Below are 27175 nucleotides of genomic sequence, written 5' to 3' on the forward strand. Positions count from 1 at the left end.
GATGGCAAGTTCACAAAGGTTTTATGATTCATTAAAACAATCTCTACAAACCAAACTGCCATGGGTCCTAATGAGCCCTTCTATGCAGGTCCCAATGTCACACTGTATCACAAAGGGAAAGCAGAACCACAGCGTAAAGCCTGACCCACCCATGTTGATTTTTCTAAGTGAGGAATTACTAAATATTAATGGTTAGCTGTGATGCAAACGTAAACAGCAGAGAGACATTTTAAGGCCGAAGAGCAGTCTCATTCAATATAGATGCCTACCATAGGATTTTATCTAATAGAGAGCTTCTTTTTCTCCCAGCTCTAGGTTGAGGAGCATGAAACACACAATGAAACTCTGACATGGCAGGACTTAATCCACAGAACAAGGATTTCATCCCATCACTTATCTCAAAACTCCACAAGGAGGTTTGGTACAAAGCAATTAAATCACCCTTCAGGCCACCCAGCTCCCAATGTGGGTTTTCTCCCAAACAGCTACGCTCATTTCAGTTATTAAATGTGACAGTGGCTTTTAGGTACATTGTCCCAGAAGTCTTAAACAGGAAGAATACTGTAACCTCTCATTTAAGAGATCACGAATCCTGTACTGACTGTGACAACAATCACGAAAGTAAGCAAAGAGAAGTTCTGAGCAGTCACCATCCCTTCACAAATCAAAGCAGTAAAGCTCACACCCAGAACCTCAAGACCATCTAAGACCATTTCCCCACAATGCTAATTAGGGGACGCTTCAATAGGTAAGATTAGAAGCATGAACTGAGGTGGAAGGAAGCCACTAATGGCAGATAAGCCAAGAGGAACTAGATGTGACAGCTGACATCCAGAGAAGAGACAAACTGACTTGGTCTCGGACTGAGAAGGCAAAGCAATCTGAGACTCGTTTCCACAAAGGGCAAATAGTTTTCCACACATGAATTGCCTTTGATAGTATAACATACTAGAATACAGCGTAACAACTGGCATTAACGGTAATTCGGTTTAATTTACCAAACAGCTACCACTCTTGTATGTATACTTTATGCTATTAAACATAAACATGAATAAATACGTGTTTATTATCTTCAAAATAACTTTAAAAATTAAATGGTATTTTAGAGTCTTTGTTTAATGAAAAACTATATAGTTTAGATAGATTTTGGTTATTTTTATCTTTTTAAGAAAGTCTCGTTATGTCACCCTGGCTAGAGTGCAGTAGCATCATCTCTGCTCACTGCAACCTCTGCCTCCTAGATTCAAGTGATTCTCCTGCCTCAGCCTCCTGAGTAGCTGGGAGTACAGACCCACATCACCAAATTGGCCTGGCTAATTTTTGTATTTTCAGTAGAGATGGGGTTTCACTATGTTTGCCAGCCTGGTCTTGAACTTCTGATCTCAAGTGATCCACTTACCTGAGCCTCCCAGTGTGCTGGGATTACAGGCATGAGCCACCACACCTGGCCAGATTTTGGTTATATTTTAATTAATAAGCTCCAATACTTAAGGGGATAAGCTTCAATAGTTGGAAAAATCAGTGTATATAAAAAATCTACTTTAGAATACATTTAAAAATTAAGCATATAGTCCCATAAGAACAATGAAATATCTGTGTTACTGCACTGATGGCATTTTGTGCCCATTTATAGAAACTTACTAGAATGTCCAGCCATGTAACTCTTTAATACCATTTAATACAAGAACCTATCCTAATGACTGCTTAATTAAGGGATAGAAACTCTCCCTGAGGAGCTTACAATTTATTCATGTCCCAACTACCTACCAACTCTCTTAGGCAAAGAGTAATGTACTTTCTTATCTGGAAAAAATATCCAACATAAGCAGCAATGTAAAGAAACATTGTTAATTTCTCAATGGGAGATGAAAAAAAAAAAAAAAAGTATGGCAAGATAACTGATTTGAAAGAGAGAACCATGCCCATACTGAGAATGACAATTCGCACAGGTCTGAGGGCCACGTCCAGCTCACCATCTTCATACATCACCAACAGCACACACTCATAGGCAGCCGCGTGCACACCTGACCGTTAAGAAGTTTGCAAAGGATGCGTGGTTTACCTTCCCACAGTGGAAGACTCTGCGGAGCAACTGAAGGCCAGATGACAAGGTTGTTGGCTTCAAAGAGGGGATTGGTGAATTTACTCAGCCCACTGGGCTGATTGACCCAGGACCACAAAGACATCGTCTTCTGCTGTAGCTTCAACTTACATCTGATCAAGAAAGAACACTGCCATTAAAGTAATTAATTTACAACAATCATTATTGAGAGCTCCTCTTACTAGGACAATTTATTCTCATTATGAAAGAAGATAGAATACAAGACTTTTAGGAGAGAAACAAAATGTTGAAAAATCAACAGATTTGTCAAAAAGCTCAATTGGCACTGGAACTCTCAACAACGATAAAACAAAGAGTATTTTACAGGCTTCCAAGAAGCTGGCAGGAGGATAAAAACAGAATCTGGTCACATCAGGTTTGGTGCTAAACCTTAACCCACAGAACATTACTGTACACAAAAGTCCTTTGTTATATTTGGGATTCTATTTTAATTAAAAACAGCTAAGTACAAAAAAACTTTCTAACTTTTTTGTTTCTGAGAAGCCTATAATATAAACACAAAAATTATACAATTTTTGGCATTTATGTCCTATTTATTTTTCTGTAAGAAAGAGCTTGTTGTGCAGAAACAACCAGGATAGATTACAAATATGAATGCCTGGAAAGACTCCCAGGGTCTTCATTATTTACATTGATAACCACTTTCCAATTGTTTTTTTTTTTTAATTTTTAATTTTAATTTTTCCATAAGTTATTGGGGAACAGGTGGTATTTGGTTACATGAGTAAGTTTTGTAGGGGCGATTTGTGAGATTCTGGTGCACCCATCACCCGAGCAGTATACACTGAACCCTATTTGTGGTCTTTTATCCCTCATCCCCCTTCTGTCCCTCTCTCATGTCCCCAAAGTCCACTGTATCCTCCTTATGCCCATATTAATATTAAAAATGGAGGTTGAGTCAAATCTCAAAACTTAAAATTTTTTACAGACTTAGCTTTCAGGGAAAATAAATTACATGTACATGAAATACACATTGTCAAAGATGAAAAATCAATGTGAATCGTGACATAAATACATATTTAATCTATATCCACATACAATGAACAGGCTTCATAATAATTCTAAAACTCTGGAACACTCTATCATGTAATAAACTGTTAGAGAAGGATAATAGTCGATTGGCACGTTTTAGAAAAAAATACATTTTAACACAGATTGAAAGATAGTCCGTGGTAAACCTTACATCAACCAAAAAGATAATACATTCAATTCTCTTAAGACTCGGTTTAAGCTGAAATTTTATTATAAAATCAGTTTTGTCTCTGAAGCCACATGATTATTTATGAGCTACAAGCAACTTAGTGCATTCTTTTTGAGTTAGCAATAAAAATAATCCACATAATCACAGAGCCTATGTGGCACTGGACTTTAACTGCTGGGATAGCATGTCCCACGCTATGTTCCCAGGAACCAGGGATGACAAGCACAGGACATTATTGCATCCACTGCCTCCAGCCCTGTGCCCCCTGCCCATGGCCGGCCAACCACTGAACTTGTTCTGGCTGACACCACTTCAGAATCCTTCCCACTCAGCATTGCTGGTAGCCTCTACCAACTGGGAAACAGAATGGGAATCTATTTTGATCCCTTCTTGAAAGCTAGTCCTAAGGATATTAACAGGTATAACACCAAAAAAAAATCCATCATCAAACACATTTCTTAAATGTTGAATTAAAGTTATATACACTGCTTTACTGAAGGGTGTCTTAAAGCCTTCAATGACAATGTGTTTGTGACCCTCTAAGTGGGGAGCATATGATGCCACATTCGCCCAACTTCCTTGGCTATAGAAATTGCCAATCGTTCCTGTCCCTCCCTGCCAGAGTACAGTCCAGGGCTAAGCAACACACGCTTTAGAAAACGGTGGCTGCCAGCAATGAGGCAAGGAAGCCTGGTGATTGTATCCTGAAGAGATTACCAGGCAACCTCCCTGAAAGATCATTCTGATGTGAATCTTCTAAATGAACCTATACACTTAACGGTGCCTGGGCTGTGAGGTGAGCTTGTCGCTCTGGGCCCGAGGACAGTTTCTAGGTGTAACAAAGTCTAGAGCAAGAGGAGGAAGACCTGTAATCTAGGCCAGGGATCCCCAAACCCCAGGCCATGGAAAAGTAAGTGTCCGTGGCCTGTTAGGAATTGGCCACACAGCAGGAGGTGAGTGGCAGGTGAGTGCGTATTGCCACCTCCTCTCAGACCAGCAGCAGCATTACATTGTCACAGAAGTGCAAACCCTACTGTGAGCTGTGCATGTGGGGGATCTAGGGTGTGCCTTTATGAAAATTCTCCTTATGAGAATCTAATGCCTGATGATCTGAAATGGAACAGTTTCACCCCAAAACCATCACCAATCCCGCTGCCACTCAATCCACAGGAAAGTTGTTTTCCATGAAACTGGTCCCTGGTGCCAAAATGGTTGGGGACCGTTGCTCTAGGCCACACTTTTGATGACCAACTGGCTGTATGTCCTGGGAAAAGTCACTTAACTTCTCTGGATCTTACTTTCTTAATAAAATTAAGAGGGAAGAGCTGAATTATAAATTAAGACTTTTTCCACATGTAAGATACTATGATCCTATGTAAAGAAATTAACATTTAAAATGGTTGCCCCTTAATTCATGTATGGACTAATTGTAACCTAACAGAACAAAGTCTAGGACATGCTCTCACCTAGCATGAGATTGTCTCATAATAAGAATATACTTCAGGTCATTTAACTTATAATTAACTGTAGCCTCAACCTTTTTATAAATAATTTTAATATAGAGCCAAATCGTGGTCTCCCAGATTTTGGCTACTTAGGAAGTAGCCAAAACAATGGAAAAGGAAAGGTCCCCATGTGAGCAGTGTACTCACCTTTCACTTTCGTTGTTGCCCAGAAATGTTCCAAACTGTGAGGCATAAGCATGCTCAAAAAGCATGATGAGGAAATTCTCATTAAATTCAAAAGAACAGGGAAACTGACGAAGGATCTGCCACACGCAGTCTAAGAAGAGAAGAAATACAGGAGCCTCCCACTTCTGCTTGGTGTTACAGTAGGCTGACTGTGCACAGCGCTGCTGGAACGGGTGACCAGCCTAGGAGGAAGATGGAGGCGTGACAGTCATATCCTGGTGAGATCACATGACAGAGCGTTCTACCAACACTACTACACACAATCACAGAACCGACACCACTACACACAATTACAGTGACACTCCTAGTACCTGGAACATCATATAATTAGGGCAGCTGTTGTATAGATTAATGATTTCTTGGTATAAAATAAATAGTTGCAGCAACTAAGGAAAAAGACACACTTCCAAATCCTTAATGAGGCTGTGCAGCTAAGGTGTGACCACAGGAACTGCATTAACCTTGGAATATCCTATGGAAGAATAATGAACTTAAGTAATAATAAACTTACAAAATAAACCTTTCTAGGTCTACAAAATCTGGAGCAAAGTCAAAGAACATAAACTCTCAGTACAAACAAAGAAGAATCATCACCTCTGTCTAACACTGTAGACTGCGTTGTACACTAAACAAGCCTCACCCTAAGTGGAGACAGATATGGAACTCTGATCAATTTTATAATGTCAGCTCTGATATTAAATCTCTAATTATATACGAAAAGTTATTGTGTTCAAAGATCTTTATGAGTACTTTTTTACGGGAGATAAAGCTGTCCTTAATTACCCTCTTCTCCCAAAATGAACGGCAAGAGTCTGCGATCTACTGACCAAAGTAAATTTAAGACTCATTTGACTGTCTTGTTTAGAACCCAAATGCTGACCTTAACACAAATCATACTCTGCTAGGAATTTCACAGATCTGCTTTGTCTCTGGGTCCTTCTATTACTGCATGTGACAAAGGTAATGCCATAGAAATTCTACAGTGGTTCATAGAATTTTGATATCCATTAAAATAACATAGAAATCAGTCAGTCATACTCATTTGTTTGTCTACTATACATCATGAGGAATACAGCTCAATAGACTTTCATCAAATATGGAGCATAAACTTAGGATGGTCTGACTTAAACAGAGGTAAGGTCAGTTGTCAGGCAGGGTGGACATGGTGTACATAACAGCATTAGTACATAATAAATGTGAATTGTAGCCAGAGGAGCAAGATATTTTTTTTTGCCAGAAAAATGTCTGCTTTCAAGATACGTAAGCATTTGTGTTCAAATACAATTATTTACCAGGTTATACAGTAAAAATATATTCAAAAGTCATCTCTGTGGAGGATTTCAATCCCTGTTATGAGTGAGACCTTTATTTTGGTAGCCATCCAACATGACATGATTCAGTTTTATCTGTGAAGGAAGCTTCACAGGGTGGAGCAGCACTAGCAAAAGGCAGAAAGGGTTAAAGCGCTTTCCTCCCAACTACAGGCCCCACTCCCCCTTCCCTGACTGCTTAGGTCTTTGATCCATCAAGACCCAGCTTCTGGGAGACTGCACTATGCTTCCCATTCTTTGTATTTCTCCTGTATGTGACAAAGCACAGCCAACAAGAGTTTGCCAAGTGAAGGAAGTGTCAAGTGAGGGATACAGGCAAAGACAGATCCAGAAACCAGGAGAAGAGATTAACTGGCCTGCAGGAAATTAAACACACAACTTAGAAATTTTAATCAAAATTTCACACATATGTCAGCTACCACACAAACCAGGATCACACCATCAATGAGCAGTTCTTCTGTGAGTCAAACAGCTCTTCTCACCTGCAGCCACTCTCTTTCAATCAGGGCCTCAAAACCACGAATGGTCCTGCTTCTTGGCTCCAAGATGATCTGGGCCAGGGAGGTCACCTGGAGTGTGGAATCAGTTCCTTCTGTTCCGTGAATCAATATTGATGCTCCTTCCCTGATAGGAAAATCAGGGAAGAGTACAAATGGGAAATGCCCGACATGGTCAATGAACTCTGTTAATAACAAGCGTTTACTGAGCACAACATTTTAGTCTACTGAGTTCGGTCTATTCAGTGTACTGAGTACAACATTCTGCTCTGACTTGTAGAGTTCAGAATCTAAATCTAAGGCATGCGATAGATAAGTTTCTCTTGGGAAAAAATACGATATAATGAATCCCAAATTTCACATGGCAAGACCTCTTTAAGTTATAACAAATTTCACATAATTTTAGCTGAATTTTTCTTTCCCTTTACAAAACCAAAAAGCAGCTCTTATCATAGAAGGCATTTACCCTTTCTACTTTAATCGTTGGTTAAAGCCTCTTCTCATCAAACCTATAGACATACACTAAAATTATTTTTCTGACTTTGACTCTACCTTTCCACCATCAGCTGACTATAAGGACACCTTCATAAACTGCAATTCAATCTGGAAAACGAGACCTAGACCACACTTTGAGAAACACGACAACGGAAAAAAACAAACATGAAACTGTCAATCTAGAAAGTCAGTGGTAAAGATACCACTGCATCATGAGACTCAGAAGTGTCTGGGACCCCATTATTCTAAAGAGAATGAAAGAAAACCCCAAAACTAAATTTACTACATCTTCTCCCCTCCCCTCTTCTACCCTTTCTGTTGAAACAATGAAGGAAACTTTGGAAAAAAAAAAACACCACCTTCACACGAAAGCTTCAGGTTTGGTTACTACTGTCAGTTTTTACCCACGTACATATATACTACACAGAGCTTTAGTAAGAGGCAGTTTCCTCTATTCTCAGTCTTATTCTACACTCGTAGCCTTCCACGTTTGTACGTCATCTTCAGAACTAGGATAATAACAGTTGCAGGCAGAGCTCGTTCACGGAGCTTCCCTCGGATGCTCTTCACAGATATTGCATTTTCCACAAATGGGACATTTGCAGCTATCCTGAGTCAAGCAAGTATGCTGGCACCCATTTTCCAACAGCATGTTTTACTTTGTGTCTCTGTCTCATTTTAGTAATTCTCACAATATTTAAAAATTTTTCATTATTATTACAACTGTTACGGTGATCTGTGATCAGTTATCTTTGATGTTACTACTGCAAGTTTTGGGGGCATCACGAACCACGTCCATATAAGACAGTGAACTTAATCGACAAATGCTGTGTGTGTTCTCACTGCTCCACTAACCAGCTGCTCCTTTGACTCTCTCTTCAAGGACACTCTCTATTCCGGGGATCACAACAATATTGACATTAGGCCAGCCAATTAATAACCCTACAATGGCCTGTAAGTGTTCAAATTAAAGGAAGAGTAGCATGTCTCATTTTAGATCAAAAGCTAGAAATCATTAGGCTTAGTGAGGAAGGCACGTCAAAAGCTGAGACAGGCCAAAAGCTGGGCCTCCTGCACTAGTTAATCAAGTTGCGAATGCAAAGGAAAAGTTCTTGATGGAAATGAAAAGCGCTTCTCCAGCGAACACATAAATGATACAGTGACACAGCCTTACTGCTCACATGGAGAAAGTTTGAGTGGTCTGGATAGAAGATCAAACCAGCTGCAATATTCCCTTAAGCCAAAGCCTAATCCAGAGGAAGGCCTTCACTCTCCTCCATTCTGCAAAGTTCTATGAAGACTGAGAGAGGTGAAGAAGCTGTAAAAAAAAAAGTTGGAAACTAGCAGAGGCTGGTTCATGAGGTTTAAGGAAAGAAGCAAACTCTCTTGTTAGGGAAAAAATGAAGCTGGTGACTTTAAGCTGAAGCCAGTGATTATTTGCAATTTTGAAAATCCTAGGGGCCTTAAGGGTTATGCTAAATCTACTCTGCCTGTGCTCTATAAATGGAACAATGAAGCCTGCATGACAGCATGTCTGTTTACAGCATGGTTTACTGAATAGTTTAAGTCCACTGTTGAGACCTACTGCTCAGAAGGAAAGATTCCTTTCAAAACATCACTGCACACTGACAATGCACCTGGTCACTTAAGAGCTCTGAGGGAGAGGTACATGGAGATGAATGTTGTTTCTGTGCCTGCTAAAACAACATCTATTCTGCAGGACATGGATGAAAGAGTAATTTCAACTTTCAAGTTTTATTTTAAGGCCATAGCTGCCCTAGCTAGTGATTCCTCTGATGGTTCTGGACAAAGTAAATGGAAAACTTTCTGTAAAGAATTCACCTTTCTAGATGCCATTAAAAATATCTGTGATTCATGGGAGGAAGTAAAAACATCAACATTAACAGGATTTTGGAAGAAGTTGATTCCAGATCTCATGGATACTTTGAGAGGCAGAAGGCTTTACTGGAGAAGTCACTGCAGATGTTACGGAAACAGCAAAACAACTAGAATTAGCAGTGGAATCTGAAGGCAGGGCATAGGGGCTCATGCCTGTAACGCCAACACTTACAGAGCCCAAGGCAGGAGGATTGCTTGAAGCCAGCAGTTTGACGTTACAGTGAGCTATGACAGTGCCACTGCACTCCAGCTTGGGTGACAGAGGGAAAGACTCTGTTTCATTTAAAAAAAAAAAAAAAATGCTGGGTGTAGTGGGTCAGACCTGTAATCTCAGCACTTTGGGAGGCAGGGGCAGAAGGATTGCTTGAGCTCAGGAGTTTGAGACCAGCCTGGGCAATAAACAAAGACTACATCTCTATTAAAAATTGAAAAAAAATTAGCTGACCGTGGTGGTGTGCACCTGCAGTCCTGGCTATTTGGGAGGCTGAGGTGGGAGGATCATTTGAGCTCAGGAGTTCTAGGCTGCAGTGTGCCGTGATCCTGCCACTACACTCCAGCCTGGGCGACAGAGCAAGGCCCTGTCTCCTAAATAAATATACAAATAATTAGGAGCCTGAAGATTTGACTGAATTGCTGCAATTTCATGATGAAACTTGAAAGAATAAGGAGTTGCTTCTTACAGATGAGCAAGAAAACTAATATCCTGAGATGGAATCTACTCCTGGTGAAGATGCTGTGAATATTGTTGAAATGACAAAAACAGATTTAGAATACCACATCAACTTAGGTGATAAAGCAGTGGCAGCGTCTGAGAGAACTGACTCTAATTTTGCAAGTTCTACTGTGGGTAAAACGCTATCAAACGGTATCCCATGCTACCGAGAAATCTTTCACGAAAGGAAGAGTCAATTGATATGGCAATCTTCACTGCTGTCTTGTCTAAAACTGGCGCAGCCATCCAAAGCTTCAGTAACTACCACCCTGATCAGTCAGCAGCCATCCATGGGGAGGCAAGGCCCTCTACCAGGGCCAATAGCCTCAAACACCAATAAAGTATTTTTAAATTAAGGTACGTATCTTTTTTAGACATAATACTAATGCACAATTAACAGACTGCATTACAGTGTAAACATAACTTTATATGCACTAGAAAACCAAATATTAATAATGAATGTGACTCACTTTATTGTGTGATTTGCTTTACTGTGGTTTTCTGGAACCAAACCTGCAACATCTCCAAGGTGTGCCTGTGTGCAATATGCTATTAAGAGATGAACTGCAACTTACCTAATCCCACAGTTGGACATTTAGGTTATGCCAATTTTTGTTACGCTGTAGATGATGTACTTAGCTTTTTGTCTTCTGTTGAATTCTCTGGGGGTTCTTAATTTAAAAGTAACAGATTCCTTGAAGTCACTTATGGTTAAGTTAACCCCATTCTCAGGATAAAACCTAATGACCAGGATGAAGGGGATGAGCATGTACTTTAAGGCTTCTGTGTATATTGCATATGTACCTTAATTATCTGTGGGATATTCTAAATTCAGCTCATTTAAAGTCTATTTTTATGTTGTCAGTAATTAATTACAAGCGCAAATTTGTATGGAGGTGAAAATAATAGGCTAATATATAACAGAAAAACGGACTCAAACATGGCAAAATAAACCAAAACCATGGACTTTCCCACGAGTCTGGAATTCTCTGTAGTTAAGGTAGACGGCTCAAATTAAATGAAGGTGGAGATCATGAGAAATGTTCTGCATTCTGCACTGAGGGGTGTCTTAATCTGTATCATTGTGTTATTACAGCTGCAAATCGACACAATGTGGTGATAACTGTTTATTACAATTCCTGTTTCATAAGAAAAACAGAAGCCTCTGTACTCATAATGTAAGGAGAAATATGGTAAACTTAGGTTAAAAAGAAACAAAACCCTCAGTATTAACAAAATCATTGTGTATTTGTTATTTCTCTGCCCCAGAACCTTGGACTTTAATTCCCATAGTTTATTAGCTAAATGGGCTTCACCTAACGACTAAAACAAAAAGAACAGGGATAGCCTGGCAATCTTGACCCCAAGGGACTCTACCTGTTCATGGTTCTGTTACTAACTTACCACGATTTTAGCAACCCATTCTATTACGAATTTCTCTCTAACCATAACAAATTACGTATATATTTCCCTAATTTGGAAGCATCAATAAAACAAGTTAAAGTCTCAAAGAAAAGCGCCATCTAACTGTGTGGCAATAATACTTAAACCTACCTATTGTTTCAGTGGAATCCCCTTCTTAAAAAGGGCATTCGGAGCTTCTGCAATAATTTATGCCAATCCTTCTGCCTCTGTTCAAGTCTTCTGCCACAAGACTCAAGGATTAGCAAACTTTAACTGAGTGAATGAACTAAAATCACTTCATATACCCAACATCACTACCATTAGGTGTTCTCAACTTGAGATCCAGATGTAATGGCACATATCAAGTAGTTTGAAATAAGATATCCCGGAGGTGCCCGTCCCGTCCGGCCCCGTCCCGCCGCACGCCCACCATCCATGAGCTCCACGCAGTTCAACAAGGGCCCCTCGTACGGGCTGTCGGCCGAGGTCAAGAACTGGCTCCTGTCCAAATATGACCCCCAGAAGGAGGCAGAGCTCCGCAGCTGGATCGAGGGACTCACCGGCCTCTCCATCGGCCCCGACTTCCAGAAAGGCCTGAAGGACGGAACTATCTTATGCACACTCATGAACAAGCTACAGACGGGCTCCGCCCCCAAGATCAACCGCTCCATGCAGAACTGGCACCAGCTTGAAAACCTGTCCAACTTCATCAAGGCCATAGCCAGCTACGGCATGAACCCTGTGGACCTCTTCGAGGCCAACGACCGGTTTGAGAGTGGGAACATGACGCAGGTGCAGGTGTCTCTTCTCGCCCTGGCGGGGAAGGCCAAGACTAAGGGGCTGCAGAGTGGGGTGGACATCGGCGTCAAGTACTCGGAGAAGGAGGAGCGGAATTTCGACGACGCCACCATGAAGGCCGGCCAGTGCGTCATCGGGCTGCAGATGGGCACCAACAAATGCGCCAGCCAGTCGGACATGACCGCGCATGGCACGAGGAGGCATCTCTATGACCCCAAGAACCATATCCTGCTGCCCATGGACCACTTGACCATCAGCCTCCAGATGGGCACGAACAAGAGTGCCAGCCAGGTGGGCATGACGGCTCCTGGGACACGGCGGCACATCTATGACACCAAGCTGGGAACCGACAAGTGTGACAACTCCTCCATGTCCCTGCAGATGGGCTACACGCAGGGCGCCAACCAGAGCGCCCAGGTCTTCGGCCTGGGCCGGCAGATATATGACCCCAAGTAGTGCCCGCAAGGCACAGTGGCCAACGGGGGTCCCTCGGGCACCGGCGACTGGCCGGACCTGGGGGAGGTCCCTGAATATCCCCCTTACTACCAGGAGGAGGCCGGCTACTGAGGCTCCCCGCACGCTCTCTCCCCACATCGTCTCCCCATTTGAGTTTTTCAGTTTTTCTGTGTTTTCATCTTTTTTTTTTTCTTAACTGGTTCAGTGCTGCCAGTCAACCAAGGGTCTGTGAGTGTCAGCGTGGGATCAGGCAACAGAGCTTTTTTCCCCTTTGCCTTGATCCTTCGCAAGACTGAGCCATTGGGCTGTGGGGGAAGGGGTCAAGGCCATATCCCAATATGTGTAGGTCAGGTCCTTGCTGGCACTTTCAGGCTGTGCTGGGGAGAAGAGACCTGGGCTTGGAAGGAACTGTTCCCCAAAGGTTTCTGTTTGTCTCGCCTCTTCCCCCTTTTGTCAGCTGAGCAGTTTGTGTTTCTGTGCCCCCAAGTTTCAGGAAGTATTCACAAAAGAAAAATACATTTTTTTTTCCCGAGGAGTGGGGCAGGGACAGTGGAGAGGGTGCTGGGAAATGAGTACCCTGGGAAAGGGGGCCCGGCCATGATGCTAAATATCTCCAGTCCCAAGTGACTGCACTTCCCTAGGACCTTGAGACCAACAGACCTCAGACCCTCAGACCTGCCCCGGGGCCAGGTGGGGAAAGTGAGGGCCGTCACAAGGAAGTGAAATTCTGAGTTGTTGGGGCTAAGCCTGAAACCCTCTCCATGCTCCCCCAACCAACCCACTCTGGCCTCAGTTTTTTTTCAGTTGTGGTTGTTGCCCAGGCTGGACTGCAGTGGCACCATCTTGGCTCACTGCACCTCCACCTCCTGGGCTCAAGCGATTCTCCAGCCTCAGCCTCCTGAGTAGCTGGGACTTCAGGTGCTCCACCACGCCTGGCTAATTTTTGTATTTTTAGTAGAGACGGGGTTTCCGCATGGTGGCCAGGCTGGTCTCGAACTCCTGACCTCAGGTGTGATCCGCCCGCCTCCGCCTCCCCAAGCGCTGAGATAAAAGGTGTGAGCCACCGCGCCCAGCCCCTCAGTAGGTTTTAAGGAGCCCCCAGACCTCCTCCCTTCTGGACCCGACCAGCTTATACTACTCCATCTTCCCCAGCCACACGCGCCGCCAAGTACTGCACAGGGACCCCCACCCAGGGGCCCTGCTCCATGAGATAATGTGAAATATGACTGTGGACCAAACGCAATAAAACCTCTGTTTCTAAGAGGAAAAAAAAAAAAAAAAAAGATATCCCAGAGGTTAGAAAGGATCATTTTACTATGTAACAAAATTACATATTTCCTTTCGCTGATATTTCAAAAGTAAGGAGGTAAGTTCGCTCCTCTAAGAAAAAATAAGAAAACTTCCTTTCATTCTATTTCACAGTTTAAGAAAAAAATTGGCAAATTCATGATTTAAGGGTGTTATAGAAAAAAAAAAGGTCCATTATTACTTAAAAATTCGTGTCATAGAAGACATGTATGTGTACATGGTTCATATTTATTAAACAAACATTATCTATTAAATGCCAGACTCTAGGCACACACCTCATCAATAATGGGATGGTGTTGACTAGCCTACACAATAATTTACTGCAAACTCTCACATAATCTATAAACATATGTCTAGGTAAACACAAAATCTAGTTAACAGCGCATGTCCCACTCAGGAATGCTGAAATGCACTTTACCTGTCGATACACTGAGCCGCTAGGCAGGCAGTTGTCAGAATCTCTTTGATGTGAGTCAGCCAGTTAGAGGCCTCCAATTTACTGAGCCATCGGTCCATGTTATGTGTTTGGTCATTACAAGCTTCCACAAGTTTGATTAAGCTCTCCTGAAGAATGTGATACCTTTTAAAAATAAGAAAGTAAAAAATAACAAACCCAGAAAACAGAAAGATAAAGAAACCAAACCAAAGATTCAGCCTTCAACATATCTAAGAGCAAAAGTAGTTCAAAATACTATGAAAATATTTACCCTGTTATACAGTAATTTGAGGATTAAAGGTTGAAAAACTAATATTTAAACATTGTTGCAAAGGCTTAAAATGCCTGCCATGGTAACCTATTCCTCACCTGAACAGATTAAAAGCAGTTCACATACCTCGATTATCCGACTATAGGAGAGGCCAGAACCCTGCGTTTCGTGACAGGTCAGGACACACAGCACCACTTACATTTGCAATCCTGTTCCCACCGATCTAACACTAGAGATCCAGTGCCATCAGCAGCCTTACCCAACCCAGCTTGGATCTCACTGTTTTCTAGCTACAGCTCCCATTCACCCACCTAGAGACACTTATAAATCACTCTTTTACAGTGCAAACAAGAGACTATAGGTGGATGAAACTGTGCGAAAATAGGTCAATACGGGGAGAAATTAAATCTCTAAAGTCTTTGACTTAGGAAAATATAAGTATATATAGCAAATCTGTTCAGTCTAGCAACTGCTCATCGATCTGCAGAGGAGCTGGCCTTGTGGTGATGAGACCACAGGGCTGGCTTAGAGAAAGAATGCTAGTGAAAGGGACTCCTACAGGCCTCCAAGAGCACGGCTTTCGTTTATCAAACACAAAGGCTGGCTGTTCAAAAAGAAAGATAAAACTGACAAACCTTTAGCTAAAGGTTCTTTCACTAAAAACAGAGAGAAAAACAACACAAATGCATACAATCAGAAATAAAGATGAGATATTACAACTGATATCACAGAAATACAAGGAATCATAAGAGACTACTGTGAACAATCATACGTTAACAAATTGACTGGATAATCTAGAAGAAACGGATAAATTCCTAGAAGCACACAACCTACCAAGACTGAGTCATGAAGAAAGAAAATCTGAACAGACCAATAATGAGTAAGGAGATTAAAAAGATCTCCCAAGAAAGAAAAGCCCTGGTCCTGATGGCCTCACGCACTACCTGATTTTTTTTTTTTTATTAATTTTTTTTGCACACAAAATAAACATTTTCTAAAAAAACATACAAACAAAAAGATGCGTATCAAACATATTAGGAAGGTTGCACATGGGAAGACGGGGAGTACAAATGGGGAGTGGGAATTAAAGAAAATGAATGAGAGAGGGACTTTGTATGGATCAATAATAATAACTCAATCCTCTATTTGACAAAGAAGAAGGAGAAGGAAGAGGAAGAAAAAGAAAGTGGGATAAAGGATCAGAAAGGGAGGAAAATAGAAAAAATTAGAGTATGACTCCAGGGTAGACCTGTTTTGTTGTCGCTGGGTTGGTTGGTTGGTTTGTCTGTTGTATTTTTCATACGTTTCGTCATGTTGGCCAGGCTGGTCTCGAACTCCTAGCCTGAAGTGATCAACCCGCCTCAGCCTCCCAGAGTGCCGGGACTGCAGGCGTGAGCCACCACGTCCAGCCCCCACATTGCCTCTGGCCTCCGTGGTAGACCTCCCAGACAGGGCGGTTGGGCAGAGGCGCTCCCCACATCCCAGATGGGGCAGCCGGGCAGAGGCGCTCCTCACTGCCCAGACGGGGCGGCCAGGCAGAGGCGCTCCTCACTTCTTCCCAGATGGGGCGGCCGGGCAGAGGCGCTCCTCACTTCTTCCCAGACGGCGCGCCCGGGCAGAGGCGCTCCTCACTTCCCAGACGATGGGCGGCCGGGCAGAGGCGCTCCTCACTTCCCAGACGGGGCAGCCGGGCAGAGGCGTTCCTCACTTCCCAGATGGGGCAGCCGCGCAGAGACGCTCCTCACCTCCCAGACAGGGCGGCGGCCGGGCAGGGGCTGCAATCCCAGCACCCTGGGAGGCCAAGGCAGGCGGCTGGGAGGCAGAGGCTGCAGCAAGCCAAGACGACGCTACCGCACTCCAGCCCGGGCAACACCGCGCACCGAGTGAGCGAGACTCTGTCTGCAGTCCCGGCACCTCGGGAAGCCGAGGCGGGCAGAGCACTCGGGGTCAGGAGCTGCAGACCAGCCTGGCCAACATGGCGAAACCGCGCCTCCAGCGAAAGGAGAAAAAGCAGGCAGCGGTGGTGGCGCGCGCCGGCAATCCCAGGCAGCCCGCAGGCCAGGGCAGGAGAATCACGGGAGCCGGAAGCCGGAGGCAGGGGGTCTGCAGTGAGTCGAGTAGATTCCAGGCTGGGCCACAGAGGGAAAAGAAAGAAAGGGAAGGAAGGAAGGAAGGAAGGAAGGAAGGAGGGAGGGAGGGAGGGAGGGAGGCAGGGAAGGAAGGAAGGAAGGAAGGAAGGAAGGAAGGAAGGAAGGAAGGAAGGAAGGAAGGAAGCAAGCTACCTGATTTTAAAATATGCTACAAAGCTAAAGTAATCAAAACAGCTTGGCACTAGCATAAAAACAGACACGTTGACTAATGGAACAGAACAGAGCCCAGAAATAAATCCATGCATTTACAGTAAATTGATGTTTCAAAAAGTTGCCGAGAACATACAATGGGGAAAGGAATTTCTTCCATCAGTGGTGGTGGGAAAACTGGGTGTGCACATGCAGAAGAAACTCAACCCTTACCTCACACCATACTCAAAAATCAACTCAAAGTAGATTAAAAACTTAAACATAAGACCTGAAACTGTAAAAATAATTAGAGGAAAACATGAGGAAAAACCTTCATGACATTGGTCTGGGAAAAGATATTTTGGATATCACCTCAAAAGCACAGGCAACAAAAGCAAAAACAGACAAATGAGGCTGCATTGAACTAAAAAGTTTTTGCACAGCAAAACAATCAACAAAGAGACAACCTATGGAATGGGAGAAAACATTTGCAAACAACACACTGGATAAGGGGTTAACATCCAAAATATGTAAGAAACTCAACTCCACAGCAAGAAAACACATAACCTGATTAAAGAATGGACAAGACCTAAATAGACATTTCTCAAAAGAAGACACACAAATGGCCAATAGGTATTTGAAAAAAAAAATGCTGTGCATCACGCATCATCAGAGAAATGAAATTCAAAACCACAATGAGATATCACCTCATTGTGATATCTATTATCCCTGTTAGAATGGCTACTACTAAAAAGACAAGATTTAACAAGTGTTGTTGAGAATATGGACAAAAGGGAACCCTTGTACAATGCTGGTGGGAATGTAAATTAGTATGGCCACTGTGGAAAACAGTATGGAGGCTCCTCAAAAAATTAAAGATGAAACTGTGCTAAGATCCAGTAATCCCACCTCTGGGTAAATATTTTGAATATCTGAAATGAAATCAGGATCTCAAAGAGGTATCTGCATTCCCACATTCACTGCAGCACTATTCACAATAGTCAAGGTATGGATTCAACCTAAATGCCCGTCAATGGATGAACGGATTAAGAAAATGTGGTACGATACACAATAAAATACTATTCAGCCTTAAAAAAAGAGGGTAGGCCAGGTGCAGTGGCTCATGCCTGTAATTCCAACACCTTGGGGGGCCGAGGCAGGCAGATCACTTGAGGTCAGGAGTTCGAGACCAGCCTGGCCAACATGGCAAAACCCAGCCTCTGCTAAAAATACAAAAATTAGCCAGGCGTGGTGGCAGGCACCTGTAGTCCCAGCTACTTGGGAAGCTGAGACAGGAAAATCACTTGAACCCGGGAGGCAGAGACTGCAGCGAGCTGGGATCGTGCCACTGCACTCCAGCCTGGCTGACAGAGCAAGACTCTGTCTCAAAAAAATAAAATAAAAATAAAAAAGAGGGGAAACCAGTCATTTGCAATAGCATCGATGAACCTGGATGACATCATGCTATATGAAATAAGCCAGGCACCCATGCACAGAAAGATAAACACTGCATGAACTCACTTATATGTGGAATCTAAACAAGTTAAACTCATAGAAACAGAGAGTAGAATAGTGGTTGCCAGAGGAAGAGAAAGTGGCAGGAGGGGTGGGGGTAGGAGGGACACAGATAAGGGGAGATGTTGATCAAAGGTTACAAAGTTTCACTTAGGAGGAATTAGTTCTGCAGGTCTATGGTACAGTATGGTAACTGTAGTTAAAAATAATATATTGTATGCTTGAAAACTGCTAAGAGAATAGATATTAAATGTTCTCACCATCCAAAAAAATGATAACTATGCGAGGTGATAAGTTAATTCACTTAATCAGTTCACAATGTATATGTATATCAAAATAGCACAGTGCACATCACAAATACATATAATTTTTGTCAATCAAACCTTAATAAAGGTGACCAAAAAAAATGAGAAGATGGCTAGCCAATCATTGACCCTAAATTAATGCAGAGGTTAATTTGAGCACTTGTGATTTTCAAATGGCTAAGGGCTTACCCACTATAATTAGCTTCTAATAAGAGTCCTTACTATCTCTGGAATCTTTTACCTCTCAATGGACTTATGAATTCGCCTCCACTGGGGATAATGAGCTTCTTGTTCAAAGCCACCTCCTTTGGCTCTAGCTTGCTGAGCCACGTTCAGGGATCGGGTGTCAATGATGTAGCCACGCTTTCCAGCCCTGAGGGTAGCATTTATCAGCTTCTCATCTTCCTTGCACCTCCTTCCATTTGTGCCAGTGAGTGGCTGACCACTTCGCATAATTACCTAGAAGCACAATAATGCTGAAAATTCAACAGCAGTTGCTTTTAAAGTTTCCGAAAACAGAAAGAAATTAGCTAGATTAAGAGTATCTCAAAAACAGTTGTGTGACACTCTGGAGATGGATTTGATCCATAAACAAAGAAATATTTGCAAGTATTTACAATAGTTAATAACTGTAAAAGATAAGCCTTAAGCTTTTACACAATTTCTCTATCTCAAAATACTGTCACATAATAAACTATATCACCTCTTTAAGATCAAATACTGTAATTCATTTAGTGTGTGAATCAAATACCTGTAGACCTGGCCCTGTAATAAAGACAATAATGGCCTATGAGCCAGTAAACCTTGACTTCAACTAAACATACATAGCGTTCGCAGGTTTTAACAAGAATTATAAGAAATAAAGGCACCAGTGGCAAAATTTAAAAATTCAAACACTGTTCTCATTGTTTGGGAAATCATTTTCAATACCTCAGAAGGTGACTGTCTATTATTTATTCTCCAGTGGCCTCCACCATCCTTTTCAGTATTCCAGGATTTAACTACTTGTTTCTAAAAACTACCCTACCAACTATATATCTGGAAATGTTTGCTTTTGAAACTTTTCTCAAGAAATCAGTGTCTACTATACTAATCGCTTCCCTGGTAAGTGGTTTAGAGTTCTCTCAAGAGACCACCATTACAAGGTAGTTATCTTAACTCCTTGTTTAATCCTGACTCCGGTGTTTTCTAGAGTTGTGACTAAATGACATGAGCATCACTCTTCTCGCCTTTGAAAATAAATATGTCTGCTCCACCTTTCACAAGGAAAGTTGTTAAGAAAAATTCAAGTATTTTACCATTATTCTGAGCAGAGATATTTCTCATTTTTCTACCAGAAGAATGTTGCTGTAAGCACCAAATAAACACTAGTTTCCTTTGTACAGTGTCCGGAGATAAAGCTATCAGGGCTTTTATATGGCTGAGCAGGATCATGGAAAAAATTCAGCATCACATCCTCACCACAGAAAACACCCCACTCCTGATTCCCTAAAGCTTACATGAAGGATGCCCTCATGGTGGAGACCTGGACAATCATTTCAGTGAAAAGACAGATAGAAAAAGGGAACATTTCTAGGAAAAGATCCCCAACCCAAGCCTTTCAGTACATCAAGCAGTAGTGCTGTGCACTTACCATACCATTTTTTTTGTGATAATAGCTTAGTACTGGGAAGCGCCCTCCATGTCGAAATGTAGCTACCTTCCGAAGAGCCTCATCGTCGATGGATCTGGGCACTGTGACAATTGGTGGGTAAGAGGGACAGACAGCAAATTCCTTATTGACATAGCTTAGCCTCCATTCACTGGTCTGAAAAACACAAAATACTTCAAAGCTAAGCAACTATCTCAATGTCACAAAATAATCTGAAAAATTTTAAAAGACCTTAGAGGTCAACTTTCACTGATGAAGAAGCCATCTCTCAGGAATTTAACAGGAGGATCTCTAGCTTATATGTAAGTAGCTGCAGACAAAAGGAGCTCTATGGTTCAGGGCCAGCTTCCTGCATTGCTAGGTATCACCAGTTCCTAGAAAGTTCCTTCTCATACTGAGCAAAACTTGTTGCTCTGTAGCTTCCTCTATTGGTTTTTACTGTACTTTCAGACAACACAGTACAAGTTCCCTATTTTACACGGTATCCCATCAAATGTTTGAAAGACAGTTTTCTCCTCAGTGTTCTATTCTCCAAGGTAAATATATTAAGCACATCCACAATTATCATGGCCAACACCTTCCTTTTCTGGGTCCCATTTAGTCTCTTAATGACCCTCTTAAAGCACAAGTAAGACTATAAGACTCCAGATAATGCATCCCCAGAACAGATGAGAACACAGCTACTACCTACATCAAGTCCTCTGTTCCTTTCTTTTAAAAAAGGTAAAAAATGTACTAAGATTGGTAACACTTTTCTTGAAACAGTAACAACTCAATACTAAGGAAGGTTAAGCTTAGGGGTCAATGAAATAATTTCAAACTGAATAAACTAAGGACTAAAAGTATACAACATAAAACTATCAAATGACAACTTATTTTAAACATCAGAACTGAAAACAGCTTGAAGACTGTCAAAAGGTTTTACAGTAAAAAAAAAAAAAAAATCAAATTATATGTAAATTTCAATATGTTCCATATGTCTGAGTTGGCCTAACCATGGGTTACAACAGCATGAAGATAAAGCTAAAAAGTACGTTAGATGTACTAACGGACAAGATTATTACTTTTAAAAAATGCTTTTATAAGATACAGTATCACATTTTTAATTAAATTTTTTCACTTTTCAACGTTATTTATGTTACCAGTTTAAAAACACAGTTTCTAGGCTGGGCACAGTGGTTCACACCTATCATCCCTGCACTGTGGGAGGCAGAGGCAGGCAAATTGTTTGGGTCCAGGAGTTCAAGACCAGCCAGGGCAACATGGCCAAACCCCGTTTCCATTAAAAATGCAAAAATTAGCCAGGCACAGTGGCACACACTTGTAGTTCCAGCTACTTAGGATGCTTAGGTGAAAGAATCACAGGAGCCCAGGAAGTCGAGACCGCAGTGAGCTGTGATAGCCCCACTGCACTCCAGCCTGGGCAACTGGAGTGAGATTCTGTTTCAAAAAATAACAAATTAATTAATTAAAAAAAAAACACAGTTTCTAAAGATTTATTATTTTTTTTTAAAATGTAGTTATCTGTTCCTTGCTATCCCATCCCAATCTGCTTTCCCCAAAGGCAATCATTTTCAACATTTTTAGCTTTTTTGGTGTTTACCTTTACATTTCTAAACAACATGATAATACTGTTATTTCTTGAATTTTCACTATGATATATTATTTATTGATTTCCTACTCTGGAGAATGACAGGGCTCTCCAATGATCTGCAATGCCGCTTCTGTCAGTCCAAATGTACTGTGATCTCTATCCTGTCCCACTTGTCCAGTTTAGTAACTCCTATAGCTTTTAAAATAAGTTTGGTATCTAGCAGGCCAAGTCTCCTCCTCTCACCTTTTTATTCTTCAGAGTAACTTGGCTCCTCTTGGTCTTTTGGTCTTCCATGTAACTTTTATCAAATTCAATGTAAAAACCAACTGGGGTTTTTATTAAGATTGTATTGACTTTATAAATCGGAGGGAATGAGTTACATCTTTAGAATATTCAGTCTATCTATCCATGAGTATATTCTCTCTCCATTTATTTAAGCTTTTAAAAATTTTTCCATAAATTTTTGTAATTTTCTCAACAAAGGTCTTACTATCTTTTCTTAGTTATATTCCTAGAAACCCAATAATCTTTGTTGCATTTTAACTGCACCTCTTCAAAATTGTGTTTGGTGTAGAGAAATGCCTATGATCTCAAGATTCTTTTCCTATGCAGACAAGCATATAATCAATAAATATTGACAATTTCGCCACCTTCATTTAAATCTCTATACCCTGTATTTTTCCTTCTTGTCTTATTGAGCTGACTAGGAGTAGTGATAATGGACATCCTTGCCTCATTTTTGAACTTAGAGAGAATGATACAAGATTTGCTTTTGTTATGTTTTTGGTTTTGGTAGCCATCCTTTATCAGAATAAATAAATTTCCTTCAAATCCAACTCTAAGAGCTTTTATCATGAACAGATACTGATCAAATTTTTTTCCTCTGTTAATCAAACACCATGCAGGTAATCTGTCTTTTCTTTAACTTTGTGGTATTTTCTTTGCTTTATTGTTCACTAGCTGAACAACAACATGTCTAAAGATTTTTTTATTAGCGTGTATGGTATTTGCTGGGATACCTCAGCTTAAGGGTTCAATAACTTTTACTGATTCTGGATAATTATCAACCATTATGTATTTGAATATTGTCTTTCTTCTATCGTCACCTTTTTTTTGTCTTCTATTTTTTTTCTTTGGAGACAGGGTCTTGCTCTCTCACCCAGGCTGGAGTGCAGCGGCATGATCACTGCTCACTGCAAGCTCAACCTTCTGGGCTCAAGCAATTCTCCCACCTCAGACCCCCAAGTAACTGGGACCACAGGCACACGTCATCACACCTAGCTAAATTTTTTCATAGAGATGGGGTTTCGCCACGTTGCCTAGGCTGGTCTCAAACTCTCCTGAGCTCAAGTGACCTGCCTGCCTCAGCCTCCTGAAGTGCTAGGATTATAGGCGTGAGCCACCATACCCAGCCTCTATCATCTTTTATCCTAAACTCCCATGTAATAAATATTGGATCTTCTTCCTTTATTATGTATGCATGTGTCTAACCTCTTTGTTTTTCCATCTTCCTTCTCTGTTCCGTATTCTGAGTAATTATTTTGGATCTATATTCCAAATCACTTATTTTCACCTTAGCTGTTTCTAATCAGCTACTTAACCTTTGCATTATTCTTTTATCTTCTTTTTAGTCAACTTTATTGAGACAACACTTATAAAAAATAAACTGAATCCATTTTGACTACACAGTTTCATGAGTCTTGACAGTTGTATACACCTGTGTAACACCCAATACTAGGAAATCACTAAGCTGCTTTCAGTCACTTTTGGTGTCATATCTAAGAAATCTCTGCCTAACTGAAGGTCATGAAGATTTTCTCCTGTGCTTTCTTAAAGAGGTTTGATAGTTTTAGTTCTCATGTTTAGTTCTATAATACATTTTAGTTAATTTTTGTGGATGATATGAGGTAAGTGTCTAGGTTTATCTTTTTTATATATGGATATCCAATTGTTCCAAAACTATTGGTTGAAAAAGCTATCCTTTCCCAGTGGAATTGTATTGGTACTTTTGTCAAAAATCAACTGACCATTAAGGGGAAGGTTTATTTCTGTACCCTGTATTCTTTCCATTGGTCTATACGTCTTTCCTTACACCAATACCATACTCTCTAGATTACTGTGGCTTTACAGTAATCAAGTGTTTTCTCAAAGCTGTTTTGACTTTCCATATAAACTTATATACTTAAATTTGCATTTCCATAAAATTTGTATCATTTTGTCCATTTCTACAAAAATATCTATTAGAATTTTAACAGGGATTGCAGTGACTCTACGGATCAATTTAGGGAGAAATGCCGCTTTAATGAGCCAAATCCAGCCTGCTGCTTGTTTCTGCAAATAAAGTATATTAGAACATAGCACCACCCATTCACTGATGTCTCGTCTGATTGCTTGTTTCATGCAACAACAGCAGAGTTCAGTAGTTACAATAGAGAACACATGACCTGCAAAGCTTAAAATATCTACTGTCTAATGGTCTTTCACAAAAGTCAGCCAACCACTAACCTTAACCATATTGTCTTCCAACTGATGTACACAGTATAGCTCTCCTTTTATTTAGATCTCTTGCAACTTCTTCCAACAATGTTTTCTGTCTTTCAGTATACAGATCTTGAATTTCTTTTGTTAAATTTATTCCTAAATATTTTATTCATTGTCAGGTTGCTTGTTGCCAATTCAATTCGTTTTTGCGTACTGATCTTATATCAACCAACTTCACTAAACTTACTCTAGTTATTTTATTGCTCTCTGACCTTATTATTTTTTCTTTAGTTACTTTGCTCTTCTTTTCTAGCTTTTTTTTTTTTTTTTGAGACAGAGTCTCGCTCTTTCACCCAGGGTGGAGTGCAGTGGCGCAATCTTGGCTCACTGCAGGCTCTGCCCCGCCGGGGTTCACGCCATTCTCCTGCCTCAGCCTCCCGCGTAGCTGGGAGTACAGGCGCCCGCCACCTCGCCCGGCTAATTTTTTGTATTTTTAGTAGACGCAGGGTTTCACCGTGTTAGCCAGGATGGTCTCGATCTCCTGACCTCGTCATCTGCCCACCTTGGCCTCCCAAAGTGCTGGGATTACACAGGCGTGAGCCACCGTGCCCGGCCTCTAGCTTCTTAAATTGATGCTTAGGTCAATAATTTTAGACTTTTCTTTCTTTTCCAGTAAAAATTTTAAAGCTGTAAGTTTATCTCTAAACACTGCCTTAGCTGTCTGTATTCCACAAATTTCAGGGTTACATTACCATTATCATTCTATTCAAAATGTTTTCTAATTTCTTTGACACGCAGTTTATTTACAAGTGTTCTGTTTAATTTAGAAATACTTGGGGGTATTCCTAGATATCTTAGTATTATGGATTATTAATCTAATTCCTTTGTGATCAGAGATCATACTCTGTATGGCTTCAATCCTTTTAAATATATTAAGATTAGGAAGGGACAAGTCAACTTCACCTTATTACTCTTCAAAAGAAGTGATCATTTTCACAAGTCAAATAAGGTATTGGGTTACTTCTCATAATCCACAGTTCTCAAAAGTTAACTCACAGCTGAGGAATAGAGTTCAAATTCTTGCTCAGGAAGGAAGGAATGCCAGCCATCTTCTATCACTTCAAACATAGGACGGTAAAAGAAAGGGTACATCAGAGTGATGGAGTCCAGAGTAGACAATGCCTGGGGGCAAAAAGAAAAGAAAGACAAAAAACAAACACCCACAATTGGAAACATATTCTAACTGACAAATTAGTATTAAGCACACATGGTCTAATAACGATGGGTACCCAGTATGTTTCTCTAACATTGTGTTTATCACTAGATACAATTACAGTCTTATGGAAGCTGATTTCTTTGCTTCTAGTATCTAAGAAGGCATCTGACACGTAACACACACTCAGAAGTGCTGATGGGATGAAAAAAAGAACAAAAAAATGTGCATACCAATTCTAGAAGAAAAATCAAATAACACCTCTTGACATCACTTAATAAAGCTTAATAAAAAGGTCTAAGTATTCCTGGGGATCAGTTTTTGGCTAGTCAGTAAGGTCTTGGCTCAAAATCCAGTTATTACCTAAATAAACTTATGTAAATTATTTGAAATCAGGGTGGGTTAGTAACTGTAAAAAAGGATGATACAGCTTAGAAGTCTACAGTCAGATGGAAATCAGAATGCCGGACTGAAATTCCAAATCCTAGCAGTGCAGTAGGAAAATCATGTAACCGCTCTATGCCTCAGTTTCCTCAACTGTAAAATGGGGGAAATAACATACCTACTTCACAGGGTTGTTGAAGCATTAAGAGATAATGTGTGTAATAGGCTTAGAACAGTGTCTGACACATAATAAAATCTAAAGTAATTCCCACTTTTTTTTTTGAGACAGAGTTTTGCTCTCGTCACCCAGGCTAGAATCATGCAATCTTGGCTCACTGCAGCCTCCGCCTCCCGGGTTCAAGTGATTCTCCTTCCTCAGCCTCCTGAGTATCTGGGATTACGGGTGCCTGCCACCACACCCAGCTAGTTTTTTTGTATTTTTAGTAGAGATGGGGTTTCACCATGTTGGCCAGGCTGGTCTTGAACTCCGGACCTCAGGTGATCTGCCTGCCTCAGCCTCTCAAAGTGTTTGGATTACAGGCGTGAGCCACTGCATCTGGCCAATTTCAGCTATGACATGCTCTACATGTGTAGAAATTCCATCAGTGTTCATTTCCTCCCTTCCTAGACTGGCATATGCCATTTGGTCATGTATCATCATATTCTCATACTGCAGGGATCCCTTCTCAAATGGGGGCAATAACTCTATCAGCCCCAAATGGGCCTATACTTACCTGGAGCACTTGAATCCTGGATAACAGAAATAGGAAAACCTGACTGGGTGGGAGGAACAGACAGAAAGAACAGTCTCTATCACCAGGCAGATTCATCCTTCTGACAGGGAGATTATGGAAAAAAGTATTTCTACGACTGGAGGTTGGGGTGGGGGAAGGATACCATATCAATTAGCATAATTCAAACTGCAGGAATGATGGAGACATTCACCTGGACAGGAGGAGGAGGCCCAACAGCAATGCTCAGAATACAGTTAACTCCCTACAGGTCAGAGGCAGATCAGGCATGCAAAAGGATAGGCCCATGACTACTCAATAGTAGACTGGACTATCAAGCTCAGCAGTTTAGGAAAAACAGCTCCATCCAAAGTTATTTTTCTATCCATCTATAAATCATG

The 27175-nt window shown here is 41.2% G+C and overlaps 2 protein-coding genes across 4 annotated transcripts in view; one reads left to right on the forward strand and one right to left on the reverse strand.

Annotated features, from left to right (window-relative positions):
- MTMR9 (myotubularin related protein 9) overlaps positions 1-27175 on the reverse strand; it is a 48383-nt gene that overhangs the window by 7741 nt on the left and 13467 nt on the right. For 2 of the 3 annotated variants that reach the window (XM_058442601.1, XM_032162474.2), the window contains exons 3-9: positions 25503-25628; positions 20354-20527; positions 18962-19179; positions 14333-14494; positions 6828-6969; positions 4976-5196; positions 2063-2214 (exon numbers count right to left, since the gene is read on the reverse strand). In XM_058442601.1, coding sequence (XP_058298584.1) covers positions 2063-2214; positions 4976-5196; positions 6828-6969; positions 14333-14494; positions 18962-19179; positions 20354-20527; positions 25503-25628 — 1195 coding nt within the window. The remainder of the gene's footprint in view (positions 1-2062; positions 2215-4975; positions 5197-6827; positions 6970-14332; positions 14495-18961; positions 19180-20353; positions 20528-25502; positions 25629-27175) is intronic. The other variant, XM_058442600.1, reaches the window with a different exon arrangement.
- LOC116473824 (calponin-2-like) lies at positions 11753-12606 on the forward strand. The gene has a single exon (XM_032758403.2). The coding sequence runs from the start codon at positions 11788-11790 to the stop codon at positions 12604-12606; it is 819 nt and encodes a 272-aa protein (XP_032614294.1). The 5' UTR covers positions 11753-11787.

Source organism: Hylobates moloch, unplaced genomic scaffold (assembly GCF_009828535.3).
Source record: "Hylobates moloch isolate HMO894 unplaced genomic scaffold, HMol_V3 SCAFFOLD_8, whole genome shotgun sequence".
Taxonomy (NCBI): Eukaryota; Metazoa; Chordata; class Mammalia; order Primates; family Hylobatidae; genus Hylobates; species Hylobates moloch.